General features: G+C 42.0%; 2 protein-coding genes across 5 annotated transcripts in view; one reads left to right on the top strand and one right to left on the bottom strand.

The window, feature by feature from the left end:
- Positions 1–8296, bottom strand: part of exd3 (exonuclease 3'-5' domain containing 3) — a 64188-nt gene extending 55892 nt beyond the window's left edge. For 2 of the 4 annotated variants that reach the window (XM_071340232.1, XM_071340261.1), the window contains exons 1-2: positions 7762–7863; positions 4921–4995 (exon numbers count right to left, since the gene is read on the bottom strand). In XM_071340232.1, coding sequence (XP_071196333.1) covers positions 4921–4945 — 25 coding nt within the window. In that variant the 5' untranslated portion in view covers positions 4946–4995; positions 7762–7863. Of the gene's footprint in view, positions 1–4920; positions 4996–7761; positions 7864–7974; positions 8101–8158 lie in introns of those variants that run through there. The other 2 variants (XM_071340252.1, XM_071340241.1) reach the window with 2 other exon arrangements.
- Positions 8284–20672, top strand: LOC139538330 (hsp90 co-chaperone Cdc37-like 1). The gene is made up of 8 exons (XM_071340274.1): positions 8284–8458; positions 9695–9973; positions 12682–12772; positions 12899–13014; positions 13406–13528; positions 14787–14963; positions 15075–15146; positions 19062–20672. The coding sequence occupies exons 1-8, from the start codon at positions 8351–8353 to the stop codon at positions 19179–19181; spliced, it is 1086 nt and encodes a 361-aa protein (XP_071196375.1). The 5' UTR covers positions 8284–8350; the 3' UTR covers positions 19182–20672.
- Positions 20673–21491: the final 819 nt, after the last annotated feature.

Here is a 21491-nt window from a genome sequence, read left to right on the forward strand (position 1 = left end):
CCAGCACTTAGATATGGTCATTTTCACAAATTCTTAGAATGTTTGGGAATTACGTATAGTAAGGCATGTGAAAATTATATAACAATATAGAGTAGGAAAAGCGGACGTACATTCGGACAATTAATAGACACTGCAGTAAATAAAACATCCGTCTCGTCCAGGACCGGAGTCGACGCAAACTGGTGCGCCATAGACCAATCAGAGCTACAGTAGGCCTTTATACAAACAAGCCATTTGCCACACAAGCCTGCCATCATTTACTTTGAACTGAACTGTGTGTTTACAGGCAATAGCAACAGCGAGACTTTAAAATCATTAAAACGTATTTGCCAAAAGCCACAAAATACACCTGAATGAAATTGCACTGAAACGATGTAGAATTGTAGCCTATTCATCCTTCTGCAGCTTGCCTGCCAATGCATGCTTGTCCCAACCAAGCACCTAAGCTAACTGGCTAAAGTTAGCTAGCTTGCTCCTTTCAGACACAAATGAGAAAGAACACCTCACTTTGACCAGTTTACTCGCCCTAGCAGAGCTGGTTAGCTAGGCTGTTTACATGTTATCTAGAGTGTTCGTGACTAACTATGACTTATTATTTTTTGCCTACGTTTCCCGACACCGGTCATATTCAGTGGGTGTTGTGCGATCGTAAATTCATCAGCTATTCTGCGCTCTGGCACACAGACGAGAGTGCTCTGAAATTGGAGTAGATCGTCAGAGTGAGTTTGCGAATATAGGAGACATGTTGTTCCAGTTCTTGCTAGCTAACCAAATGACACCTGCATCTCTAGTTGCGTGTAGCCACCAAAAACAATGATGAGGGGAGAAAGTCACTCACTCACCCACTCCTCCAATGACATGACATCCTCCTAGCAGCTAGCTGGCTAACGTTAGGCTCCGTGGTTTTAGCTTGCTACCTAAATAGATACACTAGCCTATTAGCTAGTTTGACCGTATTGACATTCCCAGCCTTAGTTGCAACCTGTATGCTCTCATTGGCTGGCACTCGCTTCATATTCATCGCCAAACCCACTGGCTCCAGGTCATCTATAAGTCTTTGCTAGGTAAAGCCCTGCCTTATCTCAGCTCACTGGTCACCATAGCACTACCCACCCGTAGCACACGCTCCAGCAGATATATTTCACTGGTCATCCCCAAAGCCAATTCCTACTTTGGCCGCCTTCCCTTCCAGTTCTCTGATGCCAATGACTGGAACTAATTGCAAAAATCACTGAAGCTGGAGACATATCTCCCTCACTAACTTTAAGCATCAGCTGTCAGAGCAGCTCACAGATCACTGCACCTGTACATAGCCCATCGGTAAATAGCCCATCCAACTACCTCATCCCCATATTGTTATTTATTTATTTATGCTCCTTTGCACCCCAGTATCACTACTTGCACATTAATCTTCTGCACATCTATCACTCCAGTGTTAAATTGCTAAATTGTAATTACTTCGCCACTACGGCCTATTTATTGCCTTACCTCCCTAATCTTACCTCATTTACACACACTGTATATATACACTTTTCTATTGTGTTATTGACTGTACATTTGTTTATTCCATGTGTAACACCGTGTTGTTGTTTGTGTCGCACTGCTTTGCTTTATCTCGGCCAGGTCGCAGTTGTAAATGATTATTGGTTCTCAACTGGCCTACCTGGTTAAAGGTGAAATAAAATTTAAAAGTTACATTCAATAGTTTGGAGAAAAACAGATGTCAATAAAACTGAAACAGTGCACCCCGAATGGAGGCAGCAGACAATGTACCACACCAGCTGTGATTTACAACTTGATAGCAATATTTTTTGGACTACCAAGAAATGAATTGGTGAATTATATGAATATTCTGACAACAACCCGTTATTGTACGTCATGGAATGTTTATTCAAATAGAACCTATTTAAAGAAACATTTTATTTGTCATTTAACTAGGCAAGTCAGTTAGGATCCAACCCTATTTTTTCAATTTTCACCTAAAATTACAAACCCAAATCTAACTGCCTGTAGCTCAGGACTTGAACCAAGGATATGCATTTTCTTAATACCATTTGAAAGGAAACGCTTTGAAGTTCGTGGAAATGTGAAATTAATGTTGGAGAATATAACACATTAGATCTGGTAAAAGATAATACAAAGCAACAAACATGCGTGTTTTTTATTTTTGTACCATCATCTTTGAAATGCAAGAGAAAGGCTGTAATGTATTATACCAGCCAAGGCGCAATTTAGATTTTGGCCACTTGATGACAGCAGTGTATGTGCAACGTTTTAGACTGATCCAATGAACCATCGCATATCTGTTCAAAATGTTGTATCAAGAATGCCCAAATGTGCCTAATTGGTTTATTAATACATTTTCAAGTTCATAATTGTGCACTCTCCTCAAACAATAGCATGGTATTCTTTCACTGTAATAGCTACTGTAACTTGGACAATGCAGTTAGATTAACAAGAATTGAAGCTTTCTGCCCATATCAGATATGTCTATGTCCTGGGAAATGTTACAACCTCATGCTAATCACATTAGCCTACATTAGCTTAACCGTCCCATGGGGAAGGACACCGATCCTGTAGAGGTTAAGGGGAGGCAGGTAGCCTAGTGGTTAGAGCATTGGGCCAGTAACCAAAAGGTTGCTGGATCGAATCCCTGAGCTGATAAGGTAAAAAATGGTCATTCTGCCACTGAAGAAGGCAGTGTTCCCCAGTAGGCTGTCATTGTAAATAAGAATTTGTTCTTAACTGACTTGCCCAGTTAAAGTAAAAAAAAGAAGAACAAATTATTATTTACAATAACGGCCTGCTGTGGGGACAACACACACATCACGACAAGAGAAACACCACATAAAAAAAGACCAAAGACAACAACGGCCTGGTAGCAACACAACATCACAACATGGCAGCAGCACAAAACATGTATAAACATTATTGGGCACAGACAACAGCACAAAGGGCAAGAAGGTAGAGACAACAATAAATCACGCAAATAATACATAATAAAGTATAATAATAATAAATAAAGTTGGTTTTGTAGAATAAAATGGGAATTTTATGTTTTTGACTCTGTTTCAAATCAATTAAATCAAATCAATTAAATCAAATCGCATGTGCCGAATAAATGCTTCCTTAACCAAAAATGCAGTTAAGAAAATATTTACTAAATAAACTGAAGTAAAAAATAATAAAAAGTTACACAATAAAATAACAATAATAAGGCTATATGCATGAGGTACCGGTACCGAGTCAATGTGCGGGGGTACAGCTTAGTCAAGGTAATTTGTAGGTAGGGGTAAAGTGACTACGCATAGATAATAAACAGTAAGTAGCAGCAGTGTAAAAACAGTGTCAATGCAAATACTCCGGGTGGCCATTTGATAAATTGTTCAGCAGTCTTATGGCTTGGGGGTAGAAGCTGTTACGGAGCCTTTTGGACCTAGACATGGCGCTCCGGTACCGCTTGCCGTGTCTTGGATGATTGTAGTCTTTGACTATTTTTTGGGCCTTCCCGTGACACCGCCTACTATATATGTCCTGGATGGCAGGAAGCTTGGCCCCAGTCACGTACTGGGCCCTACGCACTACCCTCTGTAGCGCTTTAAGGTCGGATGCCGAGCAGTTGCCATACCAGGTGGTGAGGCAACCGGTCAGGATGCTCTCGACGGTGCAGCTACAGAACTTTTTGAGGACCTGGGGATCCATGCCAAATATTTTCAGTCTCCTGGAGGCTGAAAAGGCATTGTCGTGCCCTCTTCACAACTTTCTTGGTGTGTTTGGACCAAGACAGTTTGTTGATGATGTGGACACCAAGGAACTTGAAACTCTCAACCTGCTCCACAACAGCCCGTCGATGTGAATGCGGTGATCAGGCCTACCACCGTTGTGTCATCAGCAAACTGATGTATGTACGGTCACTGTGGGGATGACTGCAAACGAGTTAAAACGTTGTCAGTTCCCCTTTAAGAATAACTGGATTATCATTAACTCAAAAGGAGTGGGATAGTATAGTATTAACAGCAGTTGTTTAGGGTTAATGACCGAGTTTTGGAGCAGTTCTGCTTTGGGTTTGATTTAAAGCCATAACACCCACTGAGAACTGAGAGGACAGGGCACATTTTTGGAAGGCTAGGGTTTAAAAAGGCCTGGTAACAAAAGGGGAGGTGTAGACTGGGTATGTTCCTAAGCATTCCCAAAAGCTCCTGCCTCGCTCTCCCCCCTCCTCTCCTTCCCAGGCCCAGTGTTCCTGTTCCCCTCCCCCCACTGCTTTCTGTTTGTCTCGGATTTCCCCAGGAAAGGGCAACGCGGTGGTCACGGTGTAAAAAATCCAGCCTTCCTGACGGACAGCCTGGGAAAGCAGACCAAAGGGCTTCTCTCTCTCTTTGTTTCTCTCCCTACCCACACTTTAACTCTCAGGTCTTCATGGATCAGAGCTGGTTCATGCCTACACAGCAGAGACACTTTTCAGACACCCCAAAGCACAACACAATGCATGGCGGAAGAACACAGCACACTTCATAGAAATCGTATACATCTTTCTCCCTCTCCGTTGCTATTCTCTCTACTTTAGCAGTTATCCCCCAACCTAGTTCCACAGAGAGAAAAAAAAAGAGGGGGGGGGGCTCAGGAATGTGGAACATGTCGCTTCTCAATTGTATGGGTGAGCTGCTGAGTGACAGGTAAGCAGGGACTCAGAGCTATATATGGAGGAGCACTCCACCTGGGAGAGAGTTTGTTGTGTGTGTGTGTGTGTGTGTGTCGTTCAACTTGTATACCTTTACACCTCTCGGGACTATCCTTCCTGTCATTCCAACAGAGGCAAAACCATACCAGAACATGTGTGTTTGTGTATTTAAGATTGATGTCTGGACTGATGCGTGTGTGTAGGTCCCAGACAAGTGTTTGTTTGGCTTAACTACTGACCCAATTTTTGCGTAGCCTGGCTCATTCCTCTCCAGTGGGTTGCGCTGAGTCGTAAGTCTGAGGGGTCTTGCGTTCCTAGGGGGGAGGAGGGGAGACAAAGTGAGGGAGGGTGAGACAGTATTGGGGGGAGACACGTACTGGTAGTTGAGTTCAGCAACAGACCGGAATGCCTGTTCTGGTATACAAACAAACATCAGGGTGAATGGGGACACACCCTGACTGGCATTGCAGGGCTGATTAACAGCACCTGATTGGTGGGAATTCACAATATAATGCATAGACACTTCCTGACTGGGGACATTTAATTAGTTATTGACTAAAGTTCAGTTATGCATCCCAAACTCAAACCATAATTTCATCCACATTAGAAATTCAGCGTGCTTTTCTTTCAGTGTCTGATCAAATAATTTTCACATTTCTTTTTGTTATATTCATTTAAATGACATAGTTGCTACCCTATTTCCAGAACCTCTCACAAGCTGTATTCATATTAGTGATTGGGGGAAAAATAGTTACATATCGCAAAATAAGTTGGCTGTAGCTGCACCAAAACTCCAGTATTTTTCCTTCATAGCTTGTTCTCCATCTTCTTTTTAAATAGGGAGACAATCTGTTTTCAGCACTTATTTCCATGACTGATCAAAACTTACGGTGAGCAATATGTTTGGAGCATCAAGCCGCAATAAAATCACAGTATCGAATTGCAATACCTATAGAATCGTGAGAATCGCAAAACATACCGTACTGGCAACCAAAGTATCGTGATAATATCGTATCGTGATTACCTGGCAATTCCCAGCCTTAATTCAAATAGCGCTATATAAAAAAAGGGTCTATAAAATACTGACAGGCTCTTAAAAACTAGGGCTGGGAATTAACAGGGACCTCACGATACAATATTACACAATACTTAGGTTACCGATATGATATGTATTGCGATTCTCTATGTATTGCGATTCCATGTTCAAACATATTGCTCACCATATGTCTGCTGCAGAGGGACGAGGGAGAGCCATGACAAAATGAGTTTTGGAAAATGTGCTGAAAACAAATTGGCTCCCTATTTAAAAAGAAGATGGAGGACAAGCTATGAAGAAAAAAATACTGAGTTTTGGTGCAGGCACAGCTGACTAACGCAAAAATAATATTGTGATTTTGTTTCAAATAATATCCCGGTGTGAGACTATCGATTTCTTCCTCCATCACTATATAAAAAAAAAAAACGTTTATTAACTTGAAAACCCTTATCTTACATCAGGGGTATTCAATCTGGGGTCCAAGATACTACAAGGGGTCCATACATTTTTTTTCTCTCTCAATGTTGTCATAAATATCTCTAGCAACAACAGAATGAACTAACTTTATTTCAACTGCTAATGTTGAGCAAATTACACCCACTGGAGTCAAATTACACCCACTGGAGTCAAATTACACCCACTGGAGTCAAATTACACTCACTGGAGTCAAATTACACTCACTGGAGTCAAATTACACCCACTGGAGTCAAATTACACTCACTGGAGTCAAATTACACCCACTGGAGTCAAATTACACCCACTGGAGTCAAATTACACTCACTGGAGTCAAATTACACCCACTGGAGTCAAATTACACTCACTGGAGTCAAATTACACTCACTGGAGTCAAATTACACTCACTGGAGTCAATTACACCCACTGGAGTCAATTACACCCACTGGAGTCAATTACACCCACTGGAGTCAAATTACACCCACTGGAGTATCTGACACAGGCTTTGAAAAAGCACCCACGAATAGGCTACCAGTCAATAGGCTACAAGTGCGGCAAGTGGTGCTGGCTGCTGGTAAGCTTTCTTGACTTAATACGTTTTTGCCAACACATGGCTAACCTTTGTTTACCAGCTAAACAGTTACTATTAGCAAAAATGTGTTAGCCTATTAGTTAGAAAGGTAACTCCCATGTTAGAGTTTTACATTTCCTTTTCCAATTATAATGTGGGAGGTCAATTTTAGAAAAACTATATACCAAATCTATTCATTTTCAAATGTTGATTACTTCTCCTTGCTATTATCATTCACCTGATGATAAGACAAGACATTTGGAGAATTTTTTTTTGTTGCTAACTGTGATGAGGGTCCCTGGGACGCCATTTTGCCTGAGATGGGCAGCAAAAGTTTGAAGACCCATGTCCTACATATTTCAGTTGAACAAGTTATGAACCAGAGCTGAAGAGTCCCTGCGCACACACCCTGTGGGAACAGCAGACCACGAAAGGGCATGCTGCCAGCTGGCTGTGAGACATGCTTTTGAGGCTGAGGATGTTTTTTTAGGTCTGACGTCTGGACTGTTTCTCTCCTCGTGGTATGTTATTGGTTCTCACAATTGACTCGTACAGCAGTAGCGGACTCTGATGCAGGGCGCCCTACTGTACTCTGCTGCCACCTATTGGCGACTATGGAACAGTACAGTATGATGGGAAGCCCTCTGTTAGGCGGCTCCTACTTGATGAAGAGATATACACAACATGTACCCAAAGAGAATCCTCTCTGCTGTAACATCCTGTTATGTTCACTATTTTGACAACTAGCCCAGAGTAGTGCGAGATGTGACAAATGATGCATGGTGGGTTGTTACTAGTAGCTAGCTAACCCATGTCCAGTTAGCTAGCTGGCCCACCCAGCTGGCCACAAATTAGCAAGGTAGCTTGCTAGCATTTTAAAGCATTTATCTCACGTGTGAACGTTACCTAACTAAAAAGCTATCAACTCTGTCAATGTGATGTGGCATGGGTTGAATGTTAACCGAATTAACCACAATACATGCTATCTTACAATGTTTTGAAGGTGAAAAATAGACTTACGTTACAACTTGCCTCTAGCTAGCACTAGCAAGGAAATGAAATTGAAATGATAGAGGTTTTGCCCGGAAGGCTTCAGAACGGACACCACCAAGTTATCGTTCTCGTCTATGGCTCGCGAGTTTTAGAAAATAACTGAACAGAATATAATGTAATAGTATAGTGATGGAAATGGCTACCTGGTAGTTTTTATCATTTATATAATTTTATACTTACACAGATATTTGAAAACAGGTAAACGTTTCCTCCGCTTAATAAAATAATTTCACGGCGATTTCATTTATTTTTAAGTACAGTAATGATCGGCTATTTCTGTCCTGAAACGTGCTCTATATTAAAACACGTATAGTAATATTGGTCATCAATATAAATAATAAATAAAATGCCAAAACATATTTACCACGTGATCAAAGTTCCACACCACGTGGTACTTGAATAAAAGCATGGAGGCTGCTGTATTTTTGTGCTTTGATCCAAATATCACTTTTGCTAGCGCATTGCCTTTCTTAGGGAGAACTTAGGCGATATCGCTATTTTCCCATTGATAGATTCGGCCTCGGTGTTTTGGGCGGCTCGAGACGGAGCAGCAGCGATGGAGTGGTTCGGGACTGGAAACTCCCCTATGTTTCCCGAAGAAGAAGAGGGTTACAGTGCCTCTGCCTCTTCTGTGCCAAGTAGCTTTCACAACTCCTCACTGCAGGTATTGTGAGGCTAAATGCCAATGCACATTTACCACTTAATTCTTTACTTGATTGTTAGCTAGCTTGGTAACTACGTCAGTCATCGAGGAAATAAAGGCAAGCCAACCCACCACCTCCCCTGTTATTAGCTAGTTTTTTAGCCTGCCGCTAGCTATTCGATAAATCCTTACGTGACGTTAAATCAGTGATAATAATAGTTACAGTCAGTATGTAATTAGTTGGCTAGCTAACAAGTCAAGTACATTACATAATGTCAACAATGGAAACGAGTCTGAGCAATTGAGTCCGACTCCTTCATTTGTAACTTTTTACTTAACGAACGACGTTTAATGACTGAAGATGCACTAACGTTACAGTAACTAGTTATTTAGCTAGTAGCCAGCCGATTAAACTCAATACGATTTAGCTAGCTTGTCAGGTTATTTTCATTGTCATCAGCCGAACGACCGGCTGTAGACATTGTCTCATTGCCAGGTTTGACATCAGCGAGTCTAAGCCAGTCGTCCTTACCCCAGCCAAGTGAGTGTCACTGACTAATTTACAGTGGTCTACAGGTATTACACAGCAAATTGGTGAAAATGGCACTAGCTAGCTACACCAAATTTGTTTTTCAGTAATACTTGCTGTAATTCTGCTTTAGCCAGTCAAGCAGTAACAGCTAGCTACTTACATAGCTTTCCCAGCTACTGTGGATACGATAAGCATCCATAGCTAGTGTGTGCTGTCATCTCTATTCCCTGATAGTTATATCCATTAATGCGGTATTGAGTTGACAGCTGAAGCTTGTGGGTGGTGTTCATGTTATTATTAGCTCGCAACCTGTGTTTTTACATGTCCAAATATAACTATTGCACATAGTTCGCCATAACAGAGTTACAGCAATGCATCGTCATCAGGAGGAGGAGAATGAGAATACTGGCCATGATTATTGTAGATGTAATATTCTGCTGCAGAATGTAATGTCAAAAATATTTTCAGATATCAATCATAAGTTACTGTCTTCTCTGTGACCATGGTGGTGTAGAGAACATGGTCTCTGTGCCAGAGATGGCAGCAGAATACAATGTAAAGATACTTGGATATAAGTTGTTTATAACCTCTTCTCCCCTCTGCTCTGTGACCCCTTGGTGCTGCTGCAGTGTCCCTGTGCCAATACCAGCTACAGTGTGTGAGGGTCTCCTTACAAAGATATTAGGTTATCAGTTCTTAATAAGCTAATTCTCTTCTTCTTCCAGGAGGTTGCCAGTGCAGAGTCCATGGCATCCCTGTGCCAGAGCCAGCAGAAGTGTGTGAAGGCCTCCGTTTCCAGCTGGCAGTTAGTGGAGGCTCAGGACCAGCTGTGTGGGATGGAGCTGCACGGCTCCGAGAGCGTCGAGCAGGAGCGCGCCCGCGCTGTCGCCGGCCAATCAGAGCTCTCGCAGACTGAACATGAGTGGCGCCGGAAGGAGAGCATGCTGGGAGGCAGCAGGAGCCCCGTGCTCAGCGCTGACAGCAGCCGGGACATGTTCGACAAGGTAACTAAGGTTGTGTCTACACTTGACACTTACATTTGACTTCTGCTATCAGAATATGAAGATCGCATTGAAAGACAGCTCTAGACACCCAAGTCGCTTTGTGGTCTGATTGTGTTAGATCTGTCTGACCACTTCAAGAGGTGGTTAGGAATGCATTGTGTGGGGGGTTTCTCCTCAGTCTGGACACAATCAGGCTACCTAAAGCACATACAGTGGGCGACGTCATCCGCACTCCTCCCACCAGCGTTTGTAGAATGCATACTAACATTTGAATATAGCCAGGGAAAAAGGAATCCGGACACGGGAGACAAATTTTAAATGTAGGTGTTGATGCAGGAGGGGTTTGGAATTCATGATCAGAATACTAATGCTGCATGAACTGTCAAGTCTAGACACAGCCTTAGAAAATGTAACGTTATGACTATAACTACTGTTCCCCGAAGGAGGAAAACAAGGTACAGCATACTATGGGGAGTTGCACACAAGTTCTTTTGAAGGATCTACAATTCACGCCTGACAAGGCAAATGAAATCCACGCCTCGGTGGAAGCCCCGCCTACCACAGGTGATAAGTGTGTGGCTTGGTTTCATTCTTTCAATTTAAAACCTCTCTTCAGAGCCCAGGAAGGGGTGGCACAGGGCCATATAGGTGTTGTGCCTCATTACCCTCCTTCAGGGAACAGTAGTTACAGTCATAACGTTACGCTCCCTTTGTCAGTCAACTTCGGTACAACATACTATGGGGAAATATACAGTGAGCTCCAAAAGTATTGGGACAGTGACAATTTGTCTGTTTGGGCTCTGTACTCCAGCGCTTTGGATGTTAAATGATACAATGACTATGAGGTTCAAGTGCAGACTGTCAGATTTAATTTGAGGGTATTTTCCATCCATATCGGGTGAACCGTTTAGAAATTACAGCACTTTTTGTACATAGTCCCCCCCCCCATTTTAGGGGACCAAAAGTATTGGGGCAAATTCACTTGTGTATTAAACAAGGCTGTGTGATATGGACAAAATATATCACTTTTTACAGTATTTTATGTTTTTGAATAATACAGGTAAAATCATTTGCTTTATGAGTAGTGTGTGACCCTAGGATGGCAACACATAGTGGCTTGCCAAAGTATTCACCCCCCCTTGGCATTTTTCTATTTTGTTGCCTTACAACCTGGAATTAAAATGAATTTTGGGGGGGGGTCGTATCATTTGATTTCCACAACATGCCTACCACTTTGAAGATCCAAAATATTTTTTCTTGTGAAACAAACAAGGAAATAAGACAAACAGAACTTGAGCGTGTGTAACTATTCGATCCCCCAAAGTCAATACTTTGTAGAGCCACCTTTAGCAGCAATTACAGCTCCAAGTCTCTTGGGGTATGTTTCTATAAGCTTGGCACATCTAGCCACTGGGATTTTTGCCCATTCTTCAACGCAAAACTGCTGCAGCTCCTTCAAGTTGGATGGGTTCCGCTGGTGTACAGCAGTCTTTAAATCATACTGCAGATTATCAATTGGATTGAGGTCTGGGCTTTGAGTAGGCCATTCCAAGACATTTACATGTTTCCCCTTAAACCAGTCGAGTGTTGCTTTAGCAGTATGCTTAGGGTCATTGCTGGTTAAATAAAGGTTATATAAATGGAAATAAAAATTGTCCTGCTGGAAGGTGTCTGTGAGTTTGGTGGGCGGCCCTCTCTTGGCAGGTTTGTTGTTGGTGCCATATTCTTTCCATTTTTTTAAATAATGGATTTAATGGAATGTTCAAACTTTTAGATTGAAAAAAATAATCCAACCCTGATCTGTACTTCTCCCCACCGTTGTCCCTGACCAGTTTGTAGAGCTCCTTGGTCTTCATTGTGCCACTTGCTTAGTGGTGTTGCAGACTCTGGGGCATTTCAGAACGTATATACTGAGATCATGTGACAGATCATGTGACACTTAGATTGCACACAGGTGGACTTTATTTAACTAATTATGTGACTTCTGAAGGTAATTTGTTGCACCAGATCTTATTTAGGGGCTTCATAGCAAAGGGGGTGAATACATAGATTTGTTGCCACTCAAGACCGTTTTGCGTGGCTGATTGTGCTGCACTATGAGTCGATAAGACCGCGACCTGTGCACCGGTGTTGTATCGACGTGCCTGCCGACTTGAAATGCTTCCTACTTGGTATCACTGTAGTGTCGCCGGCGGTAGCTAACGTGGCCGTTCATTTTCTCACACTATTTTATTTCAAGTACAAAAGTAGCCTACACAAGAAATAACTAATATTGATAGCCATCTAGATGTCACCTTGATACGTAGACTACCGACAGCCTACTACTCAATGAGGAGGGCATGAATGGCGACACAGTGCCCTTCACTCCCGCTTGACAAGCACTATTGTCTGGCAACTCCGTGCGAAGTAACTACGTAGTAGCCAATATTAGGGTGACCGTCACAGTAAGCACACGCATACAACTCATGAAGAAACAGTACACGATCATCAATACTTTTAGTCAGTTTTACACATTCAGTTATTAAACTAAAATACAACTGACTTGTTCTTTAAAAGTCCAAACTATCGCAGAGTGCTTTTGACCCACTCCTTTTCACACACCCAATCCTTTCCTTTCGACACACCCGTTCGCCCATACTCCGATCGCCATATTGGGATGCTGCTACCCTCTTCTCAGTGGACTGTGCTTCTCTTTCCTTCTCCTATAGAGTATTATTAATAGTAAAAACGTTGAATTGGAGGTTCACGACAAGAGCAAAACCTTTGTTCAGAAGTATGAAAAAGAATTGAGACATTTTGGTGAGTGAAATGTTTAATCTACTGCTTATCATGGTTTAATATTGAGTGATGCAGCAGGTGTGGAATGGTATTGGTCCGTTGTCTCTATTGTGATTGGTCCGATGTGTCTCCATTGTGATTGGTCAGGCATGTTGCGGAGGTGGGATGACAGCCAGCGCTTCCTGTCTGACCTGCATCACCTCATCTGTGAGGAGACAGCCAACTACCTGATCCTCTGGTGCTTCAGACTTCAGGCCGAAGAGGTCAGAAAAACATCACACTGTCCTGTGAATTTATTTGCCGCTAGTATTTGATACAATAGATTTTTATCTAAACGCCAATATCAGCCGGCCATATGTTTCCTGTTCAGGGTTGATGTGTAAACTATTGTTTACTGACCGACAGATCTAACTATTGTTAAAAGGCCAGACTGATCCTACCCCTTTATCTTTTCTAACAAATTACATTTCTGAATTAGTTAATTGTATACTTACGACTATGGGTCACTTATGTTAGAGGTTCTATCCTGTTCCCTTTCTCCTGACAGATATTTGTTCAGGTTTACAAACATTGACTTTATAGTATAGCCTACAGACTTGATTGTGTTATACGGATGAATTCACATCTTTCCCACTTTGATATATTCCACCACAGAAAGAGGCGTTAATGGAGCAGGTAGCTCACCAGGCTGTTGCTATGCAGTTTATCCTGGAGATGGCCAGCACCTCCCAGCAGGATCCCAGAGGCTGCTTCCGTCAGTTCTTCCACAAAGCCAAAGTAAGCATCTAGCTATCCTGGTCTGTCTGCTGATGAGTCACGGTTAAGTCATTATACCACGTCAGGCACCCTAAGAATGGGGTGAAATGGCTCCCTATTCCCTATATAATAGTGCACTACTTTTGACAAGGGGTCACGTAGGGCTTTGGTCAAACGTAATGCACTATAAAGTGGATAGAGTGCTATTTGAGGCATCCTAAGACTAGCAAAGGCTCTATCTAACCATCCCCATCTGTCTGCTGAGTCACTGTCAAGTCATTATACTGCAAAGTAATATAAAGCAAATTGTTCACCCACCATATAACCAGTGGTTATTGATAAGCTAGGTTGAGGATTGATCAAATGTTTTAATGTGTGATTTAATGATCAAACTTGTCAATGTTTTGACTGATTTTATGTTATTATTTAATGTTATGTAACTAACTGTCATTCACTAAAAATAGTTTGCTGGAGGAAGATGTACTGTACTGTGATGTAATGTGGTCAAATGACCACTAGAGAGAGACAGGAGTCACGACAGACTCCTACAACACCGCAATGATATACAGCTACATGCTTTCATGCCAAAACATTGTAAGAATTTCTGTATGATTACCAGTGTTTTACATATTGATATGATTTTAAGAGGGTGCATGGTTTAATTCCAAAATATTTGTTGCTTTTCTCAGCTGTAATCATGTATCTATAACTGCGTAACACACTCTTAATGTTTAGAGAATTTTTTTTAATAAGAGGCCTCCCGAGTGGTGCAAGGCTCTGCATCGCAGTGCTTGGGGCGTCACTACAGACCCGGGTTCGAGCCCAGACTGTGTCACAACAGGCAGTGACTGGGAGTCCCATAGGGCGGTGCACAATTGGCCCAGGTTATGAGAGGGGTTGGCTGGGGGTGGCTTTACTTGGCTCATCGCGCTCTAGCGACGTCTTGTGGCGGGCCAGGCGCCTGCAGGCTGACTACGGTCGTCAGTTGAACGGTGTTTCCTCCGACACATTGGTGCGGCTGGCTTCCGGTTTAAACGGGCGGGTGTTAAGAAGCGCAGTTTGGCGGGTCATGTTTCCAAAGACGCATGACTCGACCTTCGCCTCTCCTGAGCCCGTTGGGGAGTTGCAGTGATGAGACAAGATCGCAATTGAATATCACCAAATTGGGGAGAAAAAGGGGGTCAAATACATTTATTTATTATGATTCTAAGTTCCTCTTGTCAACCGAGGATGATCAAGTAAGTCTCTAATTCCATTGTCATATTTTCCCCTGTGTAAGGCAGGACAAGAGGGGTACTTAAACATCTTCCATGCTGAGCTAGAGGCCTTTAAGCAGAGAGTAAAAGAGTACACCATCAAGTTCAAAGGAGAGACTCCCTCCAACGACACACCGCTCCAGAGCAGTACAGCACGCTGTCATCTGGATCCCAAAGAGGTTCTAGAATCTTTACCCCCAGTGAGTATTCTAAATGACCTATTAACATTTTTGACATGCACCTGTATGGTAACAATTTAATATAGTAATTTCAATGTTTTGTTCTGATATATTTCTTCTGTTCTGAAACAGGAACTGAAGGCAGGGTTCCAGCTGCAAGACATGCAGATTCTCCAGAATGTTCTCAGCACCATGAATCCACAGGTAGTGGTTACAGTTCTGTTTTCTTGGTAGACTGACTACAGTCAGACACATACTGTACATGAGAATTAGATCTGTTTATTCAGCCACACTTATTTGTTGATGACTATTAATTACTCCTATGCCAATTGATACCACATGTACAAGGTATAACCTCGGGAAGCTTAAAAAATGTCAGCTATACTGTGAGACGAGGGGCCTTATTTCTTATATAAACATTGAGTTAAAAGATTGAAATATCCAAAGAGCCTAAGTTAATGTTCACGTTTCAAGCCGTTCTCTCTATTGTTTTTAAACTGAAGTAAATTAACAGTCAGTGTGTTTCTCCAGAACTGAATTCCTTCCTCGAGCGAGAGAGAAATAAACAAACAAACAGGAAGAGGGTGAAAGAATATCACCCCCAACTGGCCCCTGAAACCTGACTCTGTCGAATCCTAAAAGAGAGTGAAACAAGGAAATGAAACATGTCCTCCTCCACAAATAACACTTAGTTAGCAGTTGGGGCCTGGTTGGAACTCTAGATGTGGGACAATGAACGCAGAAAATAAACTCCTGTTACATAAGCAGTATAATCAGCTTGAGCAGTACACTGGGTTAATCCCAGTGTGTCCCAAAATGGCACCCTATTCCCTAGATATTGTACTACTCTTGCCCAGGACTCATTCAAAAGTAGTGCTTTATAAAGGGAATAGAGTGCCGTTTGGTACACATCCCATGTACATCCATTCAGAGCAGCTCAGACAGGTCTACTTTCCAAACCTCTCCCCCACCGTCTCATTAAGCACTGGGCCTATTTTAGAGTCCCAGATCAATTCAGCCTCTTGGATCATAATAAATATGACTATATGGACAGGGAGTGGGGAGCTGATCCTAGATGAAAAGGTCTTAGGAATCCTGTTACCTTTTTTTAGTCTTAACGTCATCCTAAAACTGAACCTGTTTTAAGACACTGCCCAGACAAACTCTGAGCCATGAGTAAAATCAAGTCATAAAAGTTTTATCTCAGCTGGTAATCACGACAGTTTGCGGTTCCGAAAAGGAAAGATAGTGATGACCCTCATTGACATTGTTGCAAATGATGGAGAATAACCAATTGCGATGAGCCATCGCCAGCTGTGAACTCTATTCAGACGCGCACTGTGAACGTACACCAAATGTTGCAATGTTAAAACGTTTGATATAACTGTCGCCTGACAAGATCACTTCGCCTACTGTTAATTATTGCCTAATATGTTGGCATGCATAACCTTGTTTTAACCAGTTCTGATGGTTGTTAAAAGTAGAATTGACAATATTACTGTTATATCAATACACTCGTCACTCTCGTTTTACAACTCTGAATCGCTTTGGCACAGTAGGCCTCAAGTCCATTGCGTACAACGTTTTGAAAGATCTATGATTTTCATCGAACACAAGCAAAGTAAACATAAGCCCTAGAAGCCGTCAATTGGCCAAATTATAGACGTGCCCAATGTAGGCTTTTTCATTTAATTGCAATGTGATGTTGCACTCCAAAGGGATAACTTGAACTAACATGTAGGTAATTAAATCAAACATTTTTTCTTAGATTATTTATTACCCTAGTGGTTATATTTATGCATGTCATGTGAAATCATTGTCAAAAGCACAAGAGATTATTAATGGATTGATCCTATAAAAATGTTATCAACTACAAAGCAGTTGCATGTGGCGCAGGAAACGCCGACTCGCTGCATTTTTCTATTATCAAGACACCTGCTGGCAACTCTTACCCCTTTACACTCCAATGGTAGATTTGGTCACTCATAAATGCATAAATTGGAATGCGGTGACTGTACAGTAACATGCTATGCATGACGTTAGCGCTTTGGCTCTCTGCCTCACAGCACTAGGCTTCTGACTGACAGCCGTTCTGAACTTGAGCACCGCACGCTACATTAAGTTACCCCCATCCCTCCCACTAATTGGGCAACTTTAGCAAATGTTTTTGTTGTCTTAGTGAGGGAAATGCTGTAAATTAAGAGCACTATGTATTTTGAAATATGAGATGTTGAGGATGATGAATACTGCTTTAATGTCAATAGAAGCAAGCCAAATACCCATGAATCCTAATGTGCACTTCACATTTCATATCATAAAACTCCTGTCATATACAGTGTCAACATGTATAATCACCATTCTATGTACAGTTACCAGATGACATGGCTTCATACTCTGGGTTGTTCTGAACAGAATCAGCCTATGTTTCTTTATGTAAAGAGAATTTTCCGCGGTACACACAACTAAATGCACTTATGACTCCTTTTGTGTGCACGCCAAAAGGATATTTTTTCCCTGAATTGCATTGTGAAAGCCTAACACAAATGTCATATTTTATAACTAAGCTAGTCACGTTGGCAATAGAACAAGCTTTTAAATGATGCCCACCTGAGCCAGATTGCGATTTTATAATGGACCGTTTTTAGAGTGCATAGACATCAACAGTCGTTCTGTGATTGCAGGGTTGCATTCCAAACACAACTACGACAAGTGTTCTTGCTGTAGTTCCTCAATGGTCCAGCAATGAGCTCAAAAAAGTATTTTATAATTGTAGACTCTCCTTTTGAGTCATAAAAGCTTGTTGAAATGACTTATGTACTGTGCAGACTTGGGAGACCAGTTAGACCTCGCACTCAAACCCTTGTACTTTTTTTGTCTTATGTTGCGCCTACACCACATTTTCCAGGAATATTCATATATTACTGAATGTATTCAGATTACCTTCAGAATTTTTATTTTATTTTTACATTTTACCCCCTTTTCTCCCCAATTTGTGGTATCCAATTGCTAGTAATTACTATCTTGTCTCATCGCTACAACTCCTGTACGGGCTCGGGAGAGACGAAGGTCGAAAGCCATGCGTCCTCCGAAGCACAACCCAACCAAGCCGCACTGCTTCTTAACACAGCGCGCCTCCAACCTGGAAGCCAGCCGCACCAATGTGTCGGAGGAAACACCGTGCACCCGGCTCCCTTGGTTAGAGCGCACTGCGCCCGGCCCGCCACAGGAGTCGCTGGTGCACGATGAAACAAGGATATCCCTACCGGCCAAACCCTCCCTAACCCGGACGACGCTAGGCCAATTGTGCGTCGCCCCATGGACCTCCCGGTCGCGGCCGGCTGCGACAGAGCCTGGGCGCGAACCAAGAGTCTCTGGTGGCGCAGCTAGCGCTGCGATGCAGTGCCCTAGACCACTGAGATTACCTTCAGCTTTTGTTATCAAGAAATAAAAGTACAGTAAAAAAAAAAAAGGGCCGTAAAATCAAGTGTAATGTTTTTGGATTCAGTCTTGTCTGAACTGTTATCCTCAACTTTGGTCTAATCATTTTCCCATAATCTCCAAACTGTTCCCTTTTAATTGCTACCATGGTTATGCATAAGCTTTTCATATTTCTTCTATAAGAAACCTTTCAATTTAGCCCTATCCATTTAGGCCAATTCCCACAAGCGTAAAGGGTTAACTGGTTAGGACAGCTCATGAGGTCTCCTAAATATCTGTCGACAAGGTGAGACTCATGACTAAAAATGTTTCATGCATAGCTTTTATTTTTACCCTTAAGAGTAGGAGTAAAATGTCTCCTCAGAACTTACGACCAATTATCTACTCTGAGGCACTTTGTGCCTCACTCAGCACTACTGGTCCTGATGAATGCTGATGAAAGGTGGAATTATCAGTGTTCGTGTCAAGATGCCCCACAGAGAAGGTGGATTATCGTCCCAAACTACACTTCCCAGGGGACATAGTGTTTGGAACAGGCAACCTTAGAACTAACTCATACAGATTCATTAATCATATCGTATAAGGGTGTCTGTTTCTTCTTTAGATTACACAGTTATTGCTTTGTAAATTATTTTTGTTTTCTCTCGTGAGTTGAAGTTGCTGTTTTGGTTGTACCACCAGGTGGCAGAGTACCATGTGAAGCGTTGTCTGGAGTCTGGCTTGTGGACTAACAAAGAAGGGAGACGGTCCAAGGAGGAAGTTAATCCAGAAACAGACGACCTGCGCATGATGGAGACATAACGACTGTGGTGGAAGCGCCCTCCATCTCTCCCATCTCCCCTCTAGGAATTGACACTCTCAATAGGAAAAGGGCTGAGCTCCCCACAGAGACTTATTTTTGTATGCAGCAGAATCTGCACCTGAATGTGTCTTGCACTTTATATTTGTTTCAAAACAAACTATTTAAAGAAGGCGAGTGGTAGGTATTTTGAGGCACTTACTGTACCTTTTCTCATATAGCTAGAGTATCTCTTCTCATGTCATATCTTGTTTTAGCAGAGTGAACCTTGCTTTGTAAGGAAGTCATCTTTACACAGGAATTTACAAGAGCTACTTCAAACTTTTGAGAATTGTTTTTATATTTTGGTGTATTCCTGTGACTGTTTATCAACCTTATGGGTGTGAAGGGAGATAACAGTCATCTACAGTAGGCTTCACTGGACTCGCAGGTAGGAAGTCTAATGGTTAAGAGCGTTGGGCCAGTAACAGAGAAATTGGCCGTTCTGCCCTTGACCAAAGCAGTTAACCCCCAACAATAACTACTGCTCCCCGGGTGCCGACGACATGGACGTCGATTTAAGGCAGCCCCCCGCACCTCTCTGATACAGAGAGGTTGGGTTAAAAGCGGAAGACACATTTCGGTTGAATGAATTGTTGGGCAAATGACTAGGTATCCCCCTTCCTTTAGTAGGAGAGGAAAAACCTGAGCATTACAATCAAACCTGCTCTTGTCGTAAATAAAAGTGCACATTGTTTTGGTTGAAGAAACAAGAGGCCTAATCCTGGAGTCATATTTCTGCAGTCTCTAACGTTCTGTCCAACACCGCTGAGCCACTACTGCATGTGGTTAAAACTGTCATATACGCGTGCAAACGCTCTGGGCCCATATTCACAAAGCGTGAGTAGGATCTGGTCCCACCTCTAATTCATAATGGTTTATAAGGTCTGGTCCCACCCCCCCTCCTAATTCAGAATGGTTTATAAGGTCTGGTCCCACCTCTAATTCATAATGGTTTAAAAAGCTAAACTGATCTCAGATCAGCACTCCTACTCTGACACTGTGGATGAGGGCCCTGTGCTCTTTCAGCTCGTCATTAGGCCAATATTTAATGCCGATATACTACCATGGTGTAGCTATGACGACTTCACTATGCAAAGCAATGAGTTTGCTGTTATTTTGTTTTTGTTACTGCTGGTCACTCATCTTCAACCAACACTCCAAAAAATGTCTTGCTCTGTCCATCACAGAAGAATAAGCTTCTCAACATATCAATGTATGGCTGCTAAACTCAACTGCTCACATAATTGATTGTGAAACTGGAAACAACCTGTAGAACTTACTCTGGCTGCCATAACGTGAAAACATCCTGTACTAGTCTGTGCTCTGTTTGAAATGGAACCGCTTTAAATCAACTGTGCAGGGTAAATGGCTATAATACATTAGGTCTACCTGAACACAGTTTAAACGTTCTGCAAAAGTCTAATGAAATAAAATAAATTAATGGAAATCTGTTTTGTTGCTTTTCACTAGGTTTTTTTTTTCATGATAAGATTTTTTTATTAACTTTATCAGCCTGATAAGTCTCTTCCAGAAAGCGAGACTCGATAATAAATAATATACTTGTTTTGTAATAAGTTAAGGCACTGTATATTCATTCATATATGGATGTTTTAACAAAGTCATTTATCTCTGATTATCAAAGAGCTAATCTCGGGGTAACCCAGAACTAAAGTCTGCTCGATTAAATTCTGGGTCCATGAGATGCTAGAACGAGGAGCTCCATCCTCTCTCTCTGCAAGTTATGGGCCGAATGACTGCCCTTCCTAAATTTGAAAAAAAATGCTAACACCTCGGAAGTTGTGATTTGTCCAAATAACCAGTGATGGAAAAAAACTAGGCACCAGAACTATAGCTGCTCGTTATCTATCAGTGCTCATAATAGAAAGATATATTGCATCATTTTATGTTTACATATTCTGCCGACGAGAGATTATCAAAGAACAGGTCAATGTGCTACAAAAATACTGCATATAATAGCTTTTCAATATAGCTTTTTCAGTATAGAGACAGTCATTAGATGACAAATCTATACTCGCAAGGCCACAGTCGGACCAAATACACATAATATACAAAGTGTATTAAACATTAGGAATAGCTGCTCTTTCCATGACAGACTGACTAGGTGAATGCTGTGATCCCTTATTGATGTCACCTGTTAAATCCAAAACCCACTTCACATGGAGGAGACTGGTTAAAGAAGGATTTTTAAGCCTTGAAACAATTTGAGGGAAGAAGATATTTACGCCGGTGTGGCCATGAGGTGAGTGTGT

This window comes from Salvelinus alpinus, chromosome 1 (assembly GCF_045679555.1).
Source record: "Salvelinus alpinus chromosome 1, SLU_Salpinus.1, whole genome shotgun sequence".
Classification (NCBI taxonomy): domain Eukaryota; kingdom Metazoa; phylum Chordata; class Actinopteri; order Salmoniformes; family Salmonidae; genus Salvelinus; species Salvelinus alpinus.